This window comes from Esox lucius, chromosome 16 (genome assembly GCF_011004845.1).
Source record: "Esox lucius isolate fEsoLuc1 chromosome 16, fEsoLuc1.pri, whole genome shotgun sequence".
Lineage (NCBI taxonomy): Eukaryota > Metazoa > Chordata > Actinopteri > Esociformes > Esocidae > Esox > Esox lucius.
This window is the reverse complement of record NC_047584.1, coordinates 15,466,225-15,482,758: the sequence shown is the minus strand read 5'-3', so window position 1 is coordinate 15,482,758 and position 16,534 is coordinate 15,466,225. Positions and strand designations below refer to the sequence as shown.

The following is a 16,534-nucleotide window of genomic DNA, read 5'->3' as shown; positions in this document are numbered from 1 at the left end:
ACATCATTTATAAATGCCTTCAGGAAAAGCAAGCTGCAATTTCATGCACTTTTGCAGTTCGCTCCAAGTGGGAGGGCCAGAGAACTGGAACACATTTTTATCCAACTCTCAACGTGCCACAATAATTATTTTAGCTGACAGTTATAATTTTTCTGGACCACAGGTACAGTACATCAAGAAACATACACCCACCGGCCGTGACACACTGGGACGATTGCAGACCTTGCGACCAGTCGCCATTTGTCTTACCTCGGATCACTAACTCACATCAGGCACTGGTTTGTTGACCACCTGGAGCTCAGTGTCTAGCGCTTAGCCTTTTGTCTTGTTGAATCAACAGTTGCTAGACACCATCTTTGAGCCAATCAGAAAACAGGCGAAGAAATCACTAGTAAGTCAGCAAGAACAAGAAGGTAAAGGGGTACAGCTCCCATATAAAGGTTGTATATAAAGTGATTGATCATTTTGGTGATAATAATAAACGACTGTGATATCTAGAATATAAATGACACCTCAGGGGCAAATTTTCAAAGTACGTTCATTGTCCTTTACATGAAGGTTGGGGAAACATTACATATTTCAAAAGTGAAAAACAGACAAGTTGCTATACATTGGGTTTAAAATTGAGTGACACATCTATAAAGAGACCTTAGTAAGTATATATGTTTCTACTATTTCTATACATAGAAGAGTCTGGGGTTTCATCTAAGATTAAATAAAAACCATCAACAAAGCCAAATATTAGTTTGTGTGCAAACTAATGTATACTAATGTATAAAAAAATATATAACTAACATTGTAGTCAGCTAATACATACACTCACCTAAAGGATTATTAGGAACACCTGTTCAATTTCTCATTAATGCAATTATCTAATCAACCAATCACATGGCAGTTGCTTCAATGCATTTAGGGATGTGGTCCTGAATCTCCTGAACTCCAAACTGAATGTCAGAATGGGAAAGAAAGGTGACTTAAGCAATTTTGAGCGTGGCATGGTTGTTGGTGCCAGACGGGCCGGTCTGAGTATTTCACAATCTGCTCAGTTACTAGGATTTTCAAACACAAACATTTCTAGGGTTTACAAAGAATGGTGTGAAAAGGGAAAAACATCCAGTATGCGGCAGTCCTGCGGGCGAAAAAAATGCTAGAGGTCAGAGGAGAATGGGCCGACTGATTCAAGCTGATAGAAGAGCAACTTTGACTGAAATAACCACTCGTTACAACCAAGGTATGCAGCAAAGCATTTGTGAAGCCACAACACGCACAACCTTGAGGCGGATTGGCTACAACAGCAGAAGACCCCACCGGGTACCACTCATCTCCACTACAAATAGGAAAAAGAGGCTACAATTTGCAAGTGCTTACCAAAATTGGACAGTTGAAGACTGAAAGAATGTTGCCTGGTCTGAGGAGTCTCGTTTTCTGTTGAGACATTCAGATGGTAGAATTTTGGCGTAAACAGAATGAGAACATGGATCCATCATGCCTTGTTACCACTGTGCAGGCTGGTGGTGTTGGTGTAATGGTGTGGGGGATGTTTTCTTGGCACACTTTAGACCCCTTAGGGCCAATTGGGCATCGTTTAAATGCCACGGCCTACCTGAGCATTGTTTCTGACCATGTCCATCCCTTTATGACCACCATGTACCCATCCTCTGATGGCTACTTCCAGCAGGATAATGCACCATGTCACAAAGCTCAAATCATTTCAAATTGGTTTTTCTTGAACATGACAATGAGTTCACTGTACTGAAATGGCCCCCACAGTCACCAGATCTCAACCCAATAGAGCATCTTTGGGATGTGGTGGAACGGGAGCTTCGTGCCCTGGATGTGCATCCCACAAATCTCCATCAACTGCAAGATGCTATCCGATCAATATGGGCCAACATTTCTAAAGAATGCTTTCAGCACCTTGTTGAATCAATGCCACGTAGAATTAAGGCAGTTCTGAAGGCGAAAGGGGGTCAAACACAGTATTAGTATGGTGTTCCTAATAAGCCTTTAGGTGAGTGTATATATATATATATATATATATATATATATATATATATATTATATATATTATTTATTTTTTAAGAAAACAAGTTATATTAATTTGATAGCTAGCTAGCATTACCAATATTTGGAGTTCAATGCTATGAACAGCTAACTAACCAACTGATTTAGTAAACAATAAAACAAAAGTATAATTTTAGATTCTAAAACATGCAATCATGGTCTACATTTCATTAATTAGAGTAGCAAGTACCACCCGTGTACTCTTATGTATCCAATGAACAGCTGCTTTTCATTTTCTGTATGTATCATTAAACTGTAAGTCATTAAGTCACATTTTTGACCAGTCTGACATGGGTCGAATTTTTTGTTTTCAACACTTTACTCTCGTTGATAAAACTGTATCGTATAAAAAGCACAATTGGAAATTGGTTTTTCCATTGTCACAACATGCAGAATAACAAGTGCAGGACCTAAATCATAAAATTGTGCTATATTTAGACATCATTAGCAAAAAAGCATAAAGCCGATGTCAGAAACGCTGTGCATTGTCCATAGGCGAAACAGCTCCTCCCAAATGACCCAGATGGGACACCTGATTGGTTAAGAACTGGTGAGGCTGAGGCCAAGCCTAACGTTTATTTTGGAATGGTGCCCAAATCAATCCACCCTTGCTGAAACCAACCAGCATCTCTACACTATGTGAGTTCTTGACAGTGTTTCTCTGTGTTTAGTACAATACAGCCTGCTGAAAGAGCGAGAGAGGTACAATATATGGAGAAAATGTAAATATAGTAATACACATTTGCATGCACATACAGTGGTGTGTGTGTGTTTGTGTGTGTTAATCATTCTAGCACCGTGTGGATGTCCTTTTTTCTAACCGGCAAGTAAATATAGAACATTTCTACTCCCTCGGCTTCGAAACAGTGCCGTGTACCAACACGCGATGCACACGCCCTTGCATTGCTGACTTACACATGGACGCATGCAACACACACACACACACACACAAGCTAACATGAACATGCGGTGGTTGATGCAGGCGCTAGGCACGAAACACTACACTGCCTCCATGTCTCTGAGATCTCTGGTCACATGGTCACATATTTGCTTACGAGAGGCTATTCAGAGGTAGGGGCGGGGGTGTGTGTGTGGGGGGGGGGGTCATTACCAATTGCCCATGTTTCCCCATTCGGAGCCCTGCATTGCACAATGCGCCGGGCCACATAACAAACTGTGGGATGGGGGTTGGCTTAACTCAGGAAGAGAGGGAAGCAGTGGAGGGGGAAAAGAGGGATGAAGGGATGACCCAGGGCAGATCATGGAACCTGGAGAGAGAGAGAGAGAGAGAGCCCTGCCTTCCTCTCATCTGCATCCATCCTACAGAGAAAAAGCATTGGTGACCAAGACCCTATAACGGCATTATATATCATGAACATGTCCCAAATGTCATGTGTACCACCACATCATACTCAATGTATACCATAGAGAAAATGTGTTATATCACATGTTTCTTCAAACCCTTATGATTTGTCATTATATAATGGCATTATGTTGACCCATTTCTATGCAGTTGTAGCATATACATCCGACGCAATGAACCCCCTGAACCCATTTGAACTGATCCAACTGTTCACTCTAAACATACAGCAGCAGAGAATCAGATATAATGCTCAATGTAATCACATGCAAACAACCATAGATATTACACATTTAAAGTCATATATCTATTCACATGATGATAGCAGCCAAAGTGCAAAAGCTACCAATACACATTTATTTATGTTTTTATTTGTATACTACTGTACACTACAATCATGTTTGCACAGATTTTAACCATAACTAGTCTTTCACCAATGTTAGTGTGTCTTCAAACACCATTCAAAATTGGTAGACCGGCCTGGATGATGTTTCTACCTTTGTAATATGGTTTTTATACTTAAAATATACATGTTTTATATGTGCATATGTTCTTAGGGTTATTGGATTTGAGATTAGATTCAACTATATACTCATTGAAAAAGTAAAAGTACAGAACAGCGAAATGTGACAGAATTCCTGAACAGGGGTGGATGTCGATGTGATTACTTTTCAGAAGAGCCGTTTTAAGAAGAAAATCATGTTCTGGGGCATTTAGACTTTTTTTCAGAAATGCCTTCTTGAAGATGTAAACTTTCATGTGACTTAATAACAAACTAGTATGCAAATTCTGCATTTTGCCACCCTCCAGTACATACCAGTTGTATGCAGAGTTCTTAAAATGACTGATCAGTGCGCCATTTCCCAACTCATGTGATTGTTGGCTAATCTGTGGCTTCTCTCACAAGCATCCTTGTTCGAGCAATTTGTTTTGAGGGACAAATTATTCTTGGCAATCCTTGATAGTGTGATGCAGATTGTCACTTCATGATTATTGATCCATCTGTTCCCACTGGGATACCCAAACATTTGAATGTTAATTTGTACCCTGATCCTTATCTGTGTATTAGCGTTACTTCTTCTCTGTTTCCATTAGAATCCTCTTTGGCCGTAATTTTCCTACAGATCCACAGCCTGACCAATGATCATTCAATGATTTAAAAATGAATTGTGTCCATGTCAGGGAATAGGGGACACATGTAAGAAACACATTTCTGTTGTTTATATCTCTATATAAAATAAACAACACTGTATTATATATATAGAGATGAGGTGAGATTATATATTTATACAGCTCTGGAGAAAATTAAGAGACCACTGCACCTTTTTCTTTCCTTTCCAAAAAAGTTGAAAAGGAAGGTTTTGAGTGAGGAACAGAAGGGTTAAATTAATGATTTTATCCATGGTCTGCATCTGTCCACCTGAACTTTGAACATACACATGTTAGGCAAATACCATAGAAAACACAATGGATCAGCTTGTTCTGCAACAGAGAACAAAGTGACATAGTGAAGGAAGAATAGAAAGAGGTCAATCATGCCTCCTGGTTTAGTCTCTTCCAGGAATCACAGGAGCACTCTTATTGGCTTAGTTAAGTTATCTGAAGGCCTTCCTGGCCATTTTCCACCTCACAGAAGAAACACACGGTGACATTGCGGCACCTTTCACCCCTCTGTCTTTACAATAGAAGAATGTACAATGAAAGGCCATTCTCTTCTCTCAGGGGGCCATTAGTCCACATTGTTAAAATAAAACATGGTGGCTGCAAATTTAAGGCTTTTTGTTGTACTTCTTCAAATGTGTCATATAAGATGCAGATGATGGATTCCAATGCTGGAGACTGATTTTCTTGAATGTCAAAAGAGTTATTCTGCCTTCTAAGTCAGCCACTCACAGTATTTGTACCTTCTAAATTAAATGCTCTATTGTTTACATTGCACAAAATATGACTACATTTGTGTACTCTTTAAACTTTGTGTTTATCATTTGACTAGAAACCTGGATGAAAAGCAACTGGAGCTTGACTGTAGTTGTTGTTGTAGTTACAGGAACATCCATCATGGCAGGATAAACCCATCATCAGAGAAAAACTGGCAAGATTAAAGACCATTTCAGGACCTTCAAAAGAGTGTCTTTCAGAACAGCTTTACAGTTGTACACAAAGTTCTAAAGGCTGCATTCTTACAGGAGCCGTGAAATGCCATGGTGTGTTTACGGATGTCAGTGTGAAAATATTCAACATATTTAGGATTTATGTCTCTGAATGCATAATTCATATTATAACATTTGGTTACACTCTATATTGAGTCCCAATTCGTATCGGTAGATGCTCTACAGATTGTTCTACTTTCAACAAACTATTCAAAACTGTTAGTTGATAAGAACAGCTTGCTATAATTACAATGCAGGTTATGTTTAGAATAAGGTTCAGGGTCAGTGTTAGGATACGATTAAGGTTTAGGGTTAGGGGTAGATACTTAATTGGTTAAGCTTAGTAGATACTTAATTGAAATGTTACTTATTGTCTAGATTATCTATGTACGGACAATCAAGAACTCTCTAAATCAATGTAACAAAGTACACTTTTTCTGTTTAACTACAACCCCATTTCCAAAAAAGTTGGGACCTTTTAATAGCATTTTGCGTAAAATGCTAATAAAAAGAAAATGATTTGCAATGAAGTGCAAATAATTTATCCCTATATTATATTTAACATAGTACAAATGTAACATATCAAATGTTGAAACTGAGAAATTATGGCATGTAAAAATGCATGCCCATTTAGAATTTGATTCCAGTAACACGTTTAAAAAAAGTTATTGAACTGTGTGCTGATAACAAGGTGGTCCCTTTCCTCTTTAGCCCAGTGGACGCGAAGTCCATGATTCACAAAAATTATTTTAAAAAAATTATTTGTCAGACTACAGGACAGTTTTCCATTTTGCCTCAGTTCATTTTAAATGAGCTCGGGCCCAGAGAAGGTGACGGCATTTCTGTGTTTATGTATGGTTTCTTATTTGCATGGTAGACATTTAACTTGCATTTGTGGATGTAGTGACATACTGTATTCAAAGACAATTGTTTTCCTGTTTTTAATGCAGTGCCACCTGAGCGCCTGAAGATCACGGCCATCCAATATTGGTTATTGGCATTTTCCCTTGCATACAGAGGTTTCTCCGTACTCTCTGAATCTTCTAATGATATTATGTAAAGCAGATGATGAGATGCCCAAACTCTTTGCAATTTTACAATGAGAAACGTTATTCTTAAATTGTTGCAATATTTGCCCGGCAAATATTTGACCGAATAGTGAACCCTTTACTCATCCTCTCTGGGATGCTCTTTTTATACCCAATCATGTAACTGACCTGTTGCCAATTATGCTAAATAGTTGTGCGATGTTCTACCTGTCCCAGCTTTTTTGAGATGTGTGCTGGCATCAAATTCAAAATGGGCATATATTTCTGAAGAAACAAAAATATTTCTCAGTTTCAACATTTGATATGTTGTCTTTGTACTATTTTCTATTGAATATCAGGTTTAAATGATTAGCACATTATTGCATTATGTTTTAAAATTTTCCACAGCGTTCCAACATTTTTGGAAACAGGGTTGTAGATCAGTTATGAAACAAATGCTTCATAACTGACACTTACAAAAATGCTTGTTCGGGTTGCTTGCTGGTTGACATATAGAAAACGCTCAACAGTTAATGCTATAGTACCTCAGCAACTCTTCATTTCGGTCACAATCTTGACCATGGTCACAATCTTGACCATAACACATGTTCAGGTTATTTGAAAACTGAATGGTAATCGAAAACAACCAGTTGGCTATGGTTTTTGAGTGGTACAAAGTAGAATTTCATGACCATTTTGGGTATATGCTGATGAAATGATAATGCTTTCCTGAAGATGATTAAATATTTATTTGTTTAGTTTAGCTATCTCGAATAAATTAGAGATGCAAATCCTTTTTGCTTTGTTGACCAAAGCTCTTGCCGGAGACACAATACCTGAATTTTTTTAAACCTTAGGAACCCATCTTACTCATGGACCAGGGGAAGGAATCATTCTGACATACACCATTGTCCTATGCTAACTATCATGTCTAAATAACTTGCAAAAACTCTGCATGTAGAAGTTTGATTTACTCAAACATCTTGAGTAAGGAGACATATCAGCCCTGAAGCTAGACATTTCCAACCCAGTGCCCATTGGCATATTCAATGCTCCCTCCACAAATAAGTAGTGTAGTACAATTTAACCTGTCTTGATTAATGTCAGTGCCATGTGTTCTGTAGACAGCTCTGGCTCCAGACTAGGCTAAGTGTCAAATATAATGACAATGTGATCATGTTAGCCAAAAATTAGAAAGTTGCAAATCACATCACTGCCAGTGAAATCTAGATACAGGTTGTTTTCCAAAATGTTGGTGAAGTTTGGAGAATTGTGGTGAAGTTATGATAAAAATACATCCTTGTGCATATTAACGTAAAACGTTTTTGTGCCTCATGACCTTCCACAACCTTCGAGAGTGACATTCTTCCTTCTTTTAGACACTACTTTTTTCACATAAATTTAACCAGGTAAGCCAATTGAGAATTTAGCAAGTTGTAAGTTGGTAGTCAGTCGTGCTGTACTAACGGTTTGAGTAAACAGACATTGAAAATGCCATGAATATGATTTACCCCAACCCCCCCACCCCCAAAAAAAAGAAAATGGTATGTTACTTTCCAGCTAAACATTATGAGTCTTTCATCCTGGTTCATGGTTGTTGCTAAGGCACGAGCATGTCTTCCTCCATGAGGTGGTATATTTGACGACATTTTAGTTTGCATGCTGACGCGTGCACACGTATACACAGGTGGAAATTATTGCATGATAGCATACTAAGACAAGCAATTGTCTTACAAACACAAATTGTTTTGCTGTCGTTGAAACCGAAAAGTTAAATAGTCAGAAAATATTTGTCACAGTACAAGTCTAACAATATGCATAATACATTATAAACAAATTGTGCATGGGCACATTGATATAAAAGTTTACTTGAGGCCAGGTTGTGTGTGGCTTAGACCTGTGGTCACAGAGGTCCGTATGCAGTGAGATATTTTTCTCTGGGATTTTCTCTGGGATATATATATATATATATATATATATATATATATATATATATAAATAATTGTTTTTTCCATCAGGAAATGCTCCATGCCACAAAGCTAGGTCAATCAAGGTGTGGATTGAGGACCACCAGATGAAGACCCTGTCATGGCCAGCCCAATCTCCAGACCTGAACCCCAATGAAAACCTCTGGAATTTGATCAAGACGAAGATGGATGGTCACAAGCCATTAAACAAAGCCGAGTTACTTGCATTTTTGTTCCAGGAGTTGCATAAAGTCACCCAACAGAAATGTGACAGACTGGAGAGCATGCCAAGACGCATGAAAGCCGTTATTAAAAATCAGGGTTATTCAACCAAATATTGATTTCTGAACTTTTCATAAGTTAAAACATTAGTATTTTGTTGTTGAAAAATGAATATGAATTTGTTTTCTTTGCATTATTTGAGGTATGAAAACAATACAAACTAATTTTTAATATTTTCTACAAATAAATTCTCTAAATGAAAATATTTTATTTTGAATTTGGGAGTAATGTTGTCAGTAGTTTATAGAATAAAACAAAACTGTTCATTTTACTCAAACACATACCTATGAATAGTAAAACCAGAGAAACTGATAATTTTGCAGTGGTAACAATTTTCTTTCAAGAGCTGTATATACGTACTCATCACAATTATCAGTGACTAGCATCAGTTACCGTTCGCCTACTTGCCACAAACAAGTTATAATTTGCTTTACGAAATACACAAGACCTCCTCCTAAATATTTGAGATATACAAAAGGTACCAATTGGATCATTCAATCTGCAAAATATGAAGGTGGTAATGGAGTGAGTTTACTTTGTTACAGTACATGACCTATAGTTTGTCATGACAGGATAAATTGATGTATTTTAGATACCAGTATTCCCATACCAGTGCAGGAAATTGTATTTTAGATACCAGTATTCCCATACCAGTGCAGGAAATGGTTTTTAAAAAATTACATAAGGAGAGTGTGTTAATCCCTCCAGTGACCAGAATAGCTATGAAGCGCTACTATGGGATTTCCTGATTTTACAGACAGACCACAGTGAAAAATGTTATTTGACCTATAGATAAAACATTTGGCTTAAACTAAATAGATACATATTTCATGATTTCAGTTTCTGGGGGTAGATAACCTGAGTAAGCAGATAAAGTTAAGCAGTGTATTTCAGCTTTCTCACTGGGAATCCCTGGGATTCACCCAGGAAACAAATTAAAATGTGGAACAGGGCATAAAGTCCTGTCTCTATCCATGGCATTAGCATGGATGAGACCGATGTGAGAGAAGCTGTGATGCCTGTAGGGGAGAATCCTGCAGAATTTGGGTTTGATGTTTCCCTGCTCTCATTTCTTTAGACTGGTAGAGTACTGATGCCAGTCGGCCTGAAGACGAGCAGGAGAGGAGGCAGCTGGGATGGATAATACTGTCAGATGGATTAAACAGACTTTTCTAGGCTTTGTTCGACTTGTACATGACATTAAATGACGCAAGCAACACTGGCCTATGGTATTCACACTTCATGCTGCTTAGAAATAGAAAGTGAGTGTCTCTGAGGAGGCCTTATTCTAAACCAAACTCAGGACACGGAGTCCCAAAATTCTATTGACCCAAAGCATTATCCGTTGGATATATCGACAGCAGAGCTAAGCTACCTTTCCACCCCCCCCACCTCCCCACCCCCAAACCAAGGACTAATCCCAGCACACTGAGCAGCTTTTTCTCTGTTTACATACAACGAATGATGGTGGGACAGAGCCAGAGGCTATGGGCCTAGAGGGAAGCAGGGGCCATGATTAGCTCTCATCATGTGCTTCCTAAATTTGAGGCCTGTTCCTTTTAATTAAACAAACTGACTAAAAGGTGAAGTATGGAACTAGGTTGATTCAGTTAGTCAACAAGTACGAAAAGGTTCATTAGCCTTCTTTGAATGTGACACAAATACAATTTCAACAATATATTTTCTAGGGCGGTCAAAATGAAAGCATTAATACACGCGATTAATTAAAAATGCTTAACGCCGTACATTTTTTGGTCGTCGTTAACACTTTTATTCTTTTTTCAGCCACAGAACCATAGTTAGTGCTTGACTTAGGCGGGAGCTGTCACTTATCCATTTACAGTATCAGTGTTGCCAGATGGAGAGGTTTCCCGCTCAGTTGTGATATTTTTATTGACAGTGTACGTGCAAAAATGGGCTTGGGTGGGTCTATTTACAAAAAGGGTTTCATAGGTTTGGGCATATATTTTCTGGAGACTACAGGTGATTGGGAGGTTTACCGTCGATCAAATCTGGCAAAACTGTGCAGTATACGAGTAACTTTGTTTCCCACTAGACTTGTGCTGAAGTGCTCCTGAGCTCTTCACATTAGCTTTTACTCAATACCAATCTAGAGTAGGCTACACATTCATGTTGTGAATCGTGTTTATTTGCCACTGTCTGGGAATCCTGCCATTAAATGGAGCACTTGTGCTTTCAACGACGGCATGCCGTTTATGTGCGTGCGGGGTGTAACAGCACGTTAGCACTCATACATTAGAACACAGTCTGCGCTGTTCCAAGTTGGAAATTGGCATATCTCCAAGAAGACCTGCCGTACTTCTCTGATCCTTTTCTTAAACTGGTCCCTAGACGCTGCACAAATCCACCTGTTAACCTTGCCTTTAGCATGGTGAATTATTTGATGTTGTTGCTAGCCTGAACTAGAACTTTTATCTTTCTATTTAGATTTACATTGGACACCAATAGATTCTGCCAGTCATTGTGATTATTTGAAGGGAGTCATTTAAGAGCCATGACATACCCTGTTCTAATGGAGCAACTTGGAAAAAGACAGCTCCTGCACTTATTTAATTTAAAATCAAGCAATGTCCATAGTTTACAATAAAATGTAATGTCATTAAAATAACAGAAAATTGTGTATTTCAAAAAAATATTAACACATTCTAAAACTGCAATTAATAGCAATTAACTACAGACATTTTTGCAATTAATCGTGATTAATTATTTTAATCGTTTGACGGCACTAATATATTCACACACTGAAGAGATTTTTTAGAACCCTAACACAATAACCCACAGTGCACCTATTCATGTTCAAGCAAAGTCAAACTATTTCAGAGACAATTCAACACTTTGGTAACCTGAGTGGGTTAACATCTTTTACAGTGACTAAAGCCATAGAATATTTAGGCCAATATAATTTATGTCTTATTTATGTTTGTGATGTGGATTTTTACCCCACCCGTCTTATGTGCACTTAAGGCCTCCTGCACACTCCACACAAAAAAAGCAGTGCATTTGCAATATCTCCCAGAACACATTGGAATCATCGGCCCTGATCCCGTCCATCTCACCCCAAACAGCCATTTTAAAAAGCCACAGTCTCAAACAAACATTGCTCTCCCTCGTTTTTATAAATTCTTTAAACTCTGGGGTTTCTTTCAATTATTAATGCTTCAAGAGCTTCCAACACCCGCATTGCAGTATTCTCTTTTAAAGATCACTGCCTAAAATAACGTCTTTCCCTCCCAACAAGAGAAAAAAATCTAAATGCAATTATTTTGTTTCCCCACACACGCAAAATGCTGCTTTCTCTTCCAAAAAAGTCCCAGAGAGCAATGTGATATTGAGGACCCATTTCCAGGATGAAATAATCCACAGGTTGGGTGAGAATGATCCTTCCACAACACAGCCGATTAAATGTGCTTTGAAGGCATCAGGAAACACAGGCCACATGAGACACCCAGGAGCTCCATTGTTCTGACATCTTCATAACAGTTCTAAAGATGGCAGTATGAACGAGACGGTTTAAAAGGACACAGTGGCTCCATACAGTGTTTCTAATGATGACGCATAGCAATTCAATCACTGCCCTGTTCCTGTTACTGCCTAAAAACAAGACAGCAAGGCATCTTAGAGAAATTAAAAAGGACACAGCTTCAGATTTGCCGCCTGCTTTACACAGCATATTATTTTTGAAAAGGTTTGGCCCTCTGTAACTTTTTAAAATGTTAACACACCCTTGTTATTTACAATGACAGCAAGGGAAATGCGATATCTGTGGAGAAATTATGGTTTGCTTGCTCAATGACTGAACAGGTTCTTCACCTAGCCAGTTCAGAGATAAAACAGAATAGAATATAACTAAAAGTTTCTTTGGCATCACACATTCTGTATTCTCACATTTAAACCATCAGTCTATCATACAATGGAATCATAACTTCCAGTTAAAACATAGAGGGAATTAACATATTAATGGATTGGCAACCACTATCCTAACTGCATTGTTAAAGTAACAAAAAAATGGTGTGAATGCTCATAGAACGATTAAGCTCTGTTTAGTAGATCCAACGCACAATGCATAAATACATGTTTAAATATGTTCGTCTTGTCCATGGGCTACATTTGATCTAGCAACCTTTTGGTTGCTCTTTCCTAAGATTAGTGGACACTAGTTTATGTCTTTAAAGTAATAAGTCTAATTTAGGTCTCCTAGGTGAAATCAATTTCAGAAAGCACTGGATTGAGGATCTCTTTAACTATCAGCCCTTTTCAATTAATAGTCCTAGAGAAATAAGGTGGTTCTTTGTATATCACTTCTTACCAGTGAAGAAATTCTTGGCCCGGAGGTAGCTGACACTAAGGCGGAGGATGGAGAGTTTGTCCAGGCTGGTGGTGACCTCCTCCGGGAAGGGTAGCAGACTGGCCAGTCTCTCTAGCTCTCCATTCAGACGGTCCCGGTGGCGCTTAGAGGGGTTCGACTTGGCCCCATCTGATGGTGGCTGTTTCACCCTGCAATAGGAAACTATTTTATTAGAGATATTTTTGGGGTACTTTATGCTTCATTTGACAGGGACAATAGTCAAACATAGAGGAGATCATTTTTTTTTCCTGAAAGTGCATTGGGTCAGATTTTGAACCCATGGTACAGCAGTATATGTACAACAGTGGCAGGCGCTTAGACCACTTGGCCACGACATTGTTATTTTGAACTTAAGAACATTACTAATAATGTAAGCATTAAAACAACCAAAAAAAGTAAAATCTATATTTAATGCAAGGGTGTACTAATAATGCACACATATTGCATTAAAACAGACACATTAAACCAAGAAAATAATATCTATATTTTAATGCATAGTTATTAACCTCATGAAAATTACACTATGGTTTTGATTTATCATTTATGGTCCTTTAACAACCCATTCATACATTAACAAATATTTTAATTTTATTTCACTGAATTCACTGCTGGCATTGGGCCATAAAATGTAACATTCTCCAATGCATATCAGCAATAAACTAAACTGTTGGATCTTTATTAATGTTAGGCCAATCTACCCAATTAATTGAGTGAATTATATAATGGGCATATTTATTTATTTATACATAATCTATATTGAAAATTGTACTTAATGTAATCATTAATAATTATTAATAGGCTAATAATAATAAAAGCCGTATTATTATACCATTTAGCGATGTATTACAACAATTGCATTTTGACACAGGAATGATGCAAGGTGACTGCTCTCAAAGAAAGTGCATTATGCCCCTTTGACCACGTCCGAATCATTGGGCTTAGTACAGTTCGTTTCAATACCAACATAACCGTTCTTACACAGTCAACGAAAGGGCGTGTTAACCTAAAATGGCGCAGAATAGGGCCTATTTGCGGCAATGTGGTTGAATGTAATCCTGAAAGTGGATGTAAAAATGTTTTTCAAAATGCAATGTTTACACTTTAACGCTTTGATTTCATTATTAAAACATATGCAGTAAATGTAATTGTCAATGTAGCCTAGGCCTAGGAAAACTAAATAACAAATGCAGCAACATTAATAAGTCAATTGCAAGTGCAACCTTTTGTTTAATGGAAAATGCAATGAAATATCGAATTACGATCACTTAGGCACTAAATGTGGCGTTGCTGATTTAGCATAGCCTTTATATTCTGTACGAAATAAAATGTCGAGTAGAGGCCACACAAATTGACTCTGATATATTTGTCTGGTTGATGCCTTACTGATGCCTTTCTGACACTAACTATATTGATCACTATAAATTATACATTTATCCGATCGCAATCGACATTATCCATTTAATTCAAGTGAAATATTCTATTTAAATGTGCATAGATATTACATCAGAGACTGAAGCTGTCACGGGACAAACATACAACTGGGTTAACGGTAGCTGGGAAAGGTGCTGCCATTGAATTTTATAATGTAATATTATAGTTTAAAAATCGAATTAATATATAAATATAATATACTTACGCTCGTTGGACTGGTTTTCTCCTTTTACGTCCAGCATACATGATATGGCTGTATTGCAAGCCCAATGAATCTCCCCCAAAACGATGTCCGTACAGTTTCCTTCTAGCTACTTATAGCCAGCAAAATATGTTGTAAACAAATCCTTCGGCTCTTCAGATGAAGAATATACATTACCGGGAGACCAGACACGTCTAAACGAAAAGCAATAAATTGTCCTACTTTTAGTTTAGATTTTATCATTCAACGGTGCAATACAATTTCTGTAAATGCGTGATGCATGGCAATGCTGCCCGCTCAGAATTTCCTTCATGTTCGCTCCATTAAAACGCATAAAAATCAACGTTGGAATACTGTTTAAAATTCAATGAAAAGTAAAATTTATATTTCCATTTTTTTAATGCAATAGTTAGGCTATACTAACAAGTATTATTCTGGTCCAGCGGAAAGGAGATCTAGATTTGCCGTGCCTGCATGTGCGCTTTGAAAGGCGCAATCCCCTTCCTTAACTTGTACTTTCCTATCCTTTCCTAGGCGAATGTTTATATAGTACAATTCAAAAAATCGAAAATCACTGTTAGGGTAAGCATTTTGTATTACTAGTCATACCACTAAATGTGTACTATTCTCAATTATCTCGTCGGATTCGGGCACGCGCATCGCCCTGCTAGGTTTTGGGATACAGATTTCAGCGGGCATGCGCATTTGACATGGATGCAAGAGACGTCTGCTGCAGGCAAATAAGAATATCTCCTGGAAACACAGGCGTGCGCGTCAATGTTTGCATGTGCCCGAGCGGCCGTTTCGTCCAATCAGAATGGAGATGAGAGAGTTCCGTTTAATGTTGGAAACTACCGACCTTTGCTCTATTTGGGTCAGAGGTTAGACCTTTAAATACGTACTTCATGCAATTCTAATATCAGTTTAGCATAGCCTGGCGTGAGGATGTAATACAGTTCAATGTTTTGAATGTCTTAAACTTTTGAACTAGAATTTTTTATTTGATAATAATTCATGATACAGACCTGCTGGTAAATAACAACATTTGTAAATTGATTTAGAATCACCAATAATCAGATTCCCTGTTATTTCACAATTGTACTTATACTTGTATTAATTTTCCCGCAACCATTTCTATATGGGCCTGGGCCTAACGAAAAGCTCTGTTACATCTGGAATGCAGCGGAGGCTCTTATAATCTTATAAAAGTCACACAACAGTCACACAAGTTACACAACAGACAAAGGGAAATGCATTATGCTATATAATAATTCATTGATAATTATATAGATAATTATAGATAATACATACACAGTCATGTGACCAACAAGCCTGTGGGGAGAACGACCTATGTATCCTGTTCTAAAGGATATAGGACATAGGAAGAGGCACATATAGGATTGTGTAATGTATGCAGAGCACAGCTTTTTGTTTCTCAATGCAACACATATGTGGTGGCTTAGGTCTTTTCACAAATCTCATTAAGCCTAAATGATTATGTCCATATGTAATTTCTTCATGGCTATTTTACATTACATCCTGTGTAGTGTACCATCATGAAGAAGAATGACATACTATCCTATACAAGATGGAAACAGAAAACAGTAAACCCAAACCAACCTGCAATTCTCAACATTTTAAAATGTAACTGTTATTGCCACAAACTGTGTATAGCATCAATACT

The 16,534-nt window shown here is 37.8% G+C and overlaps 1 protein-coding gene across 2 annotated transcripts in view; it reads right to left on the bottom strand.

The window, feature by feature from the left end:
* LOC105006157 (aryl hydrocarbon receptor) overlaps window positions 1-15,609 on the bottom strand; it is a 44,152-nt gene extending 28,543 nt beyond the window's left edge. The window contains exons 1-2 of one of the 2 annotated variants that reach the window (XM_010864527.3): window positions 14,854-15,609; window positions 13,179-13,366 (exon numbers count right to left, since the gene is read on the bottom strand). In XM_010864527.3, coding sequence (XP_010862829.2) covers window positions 13,179-13,366; window positions 14,854-14,894 — 229 coding nt within the window. In that variant the 5' untranslated portion in view covers window positions 14,895-15,609. The remainder of the gene's footprint in view (window positions 1-13,178; window positions 13,367-14,853) is intronic. The other variant, XM_010864526.3, reaches the window with a different exon arrangement.
* Window positions 15,610-16,534: the final 925 nt, after the last annotated feature.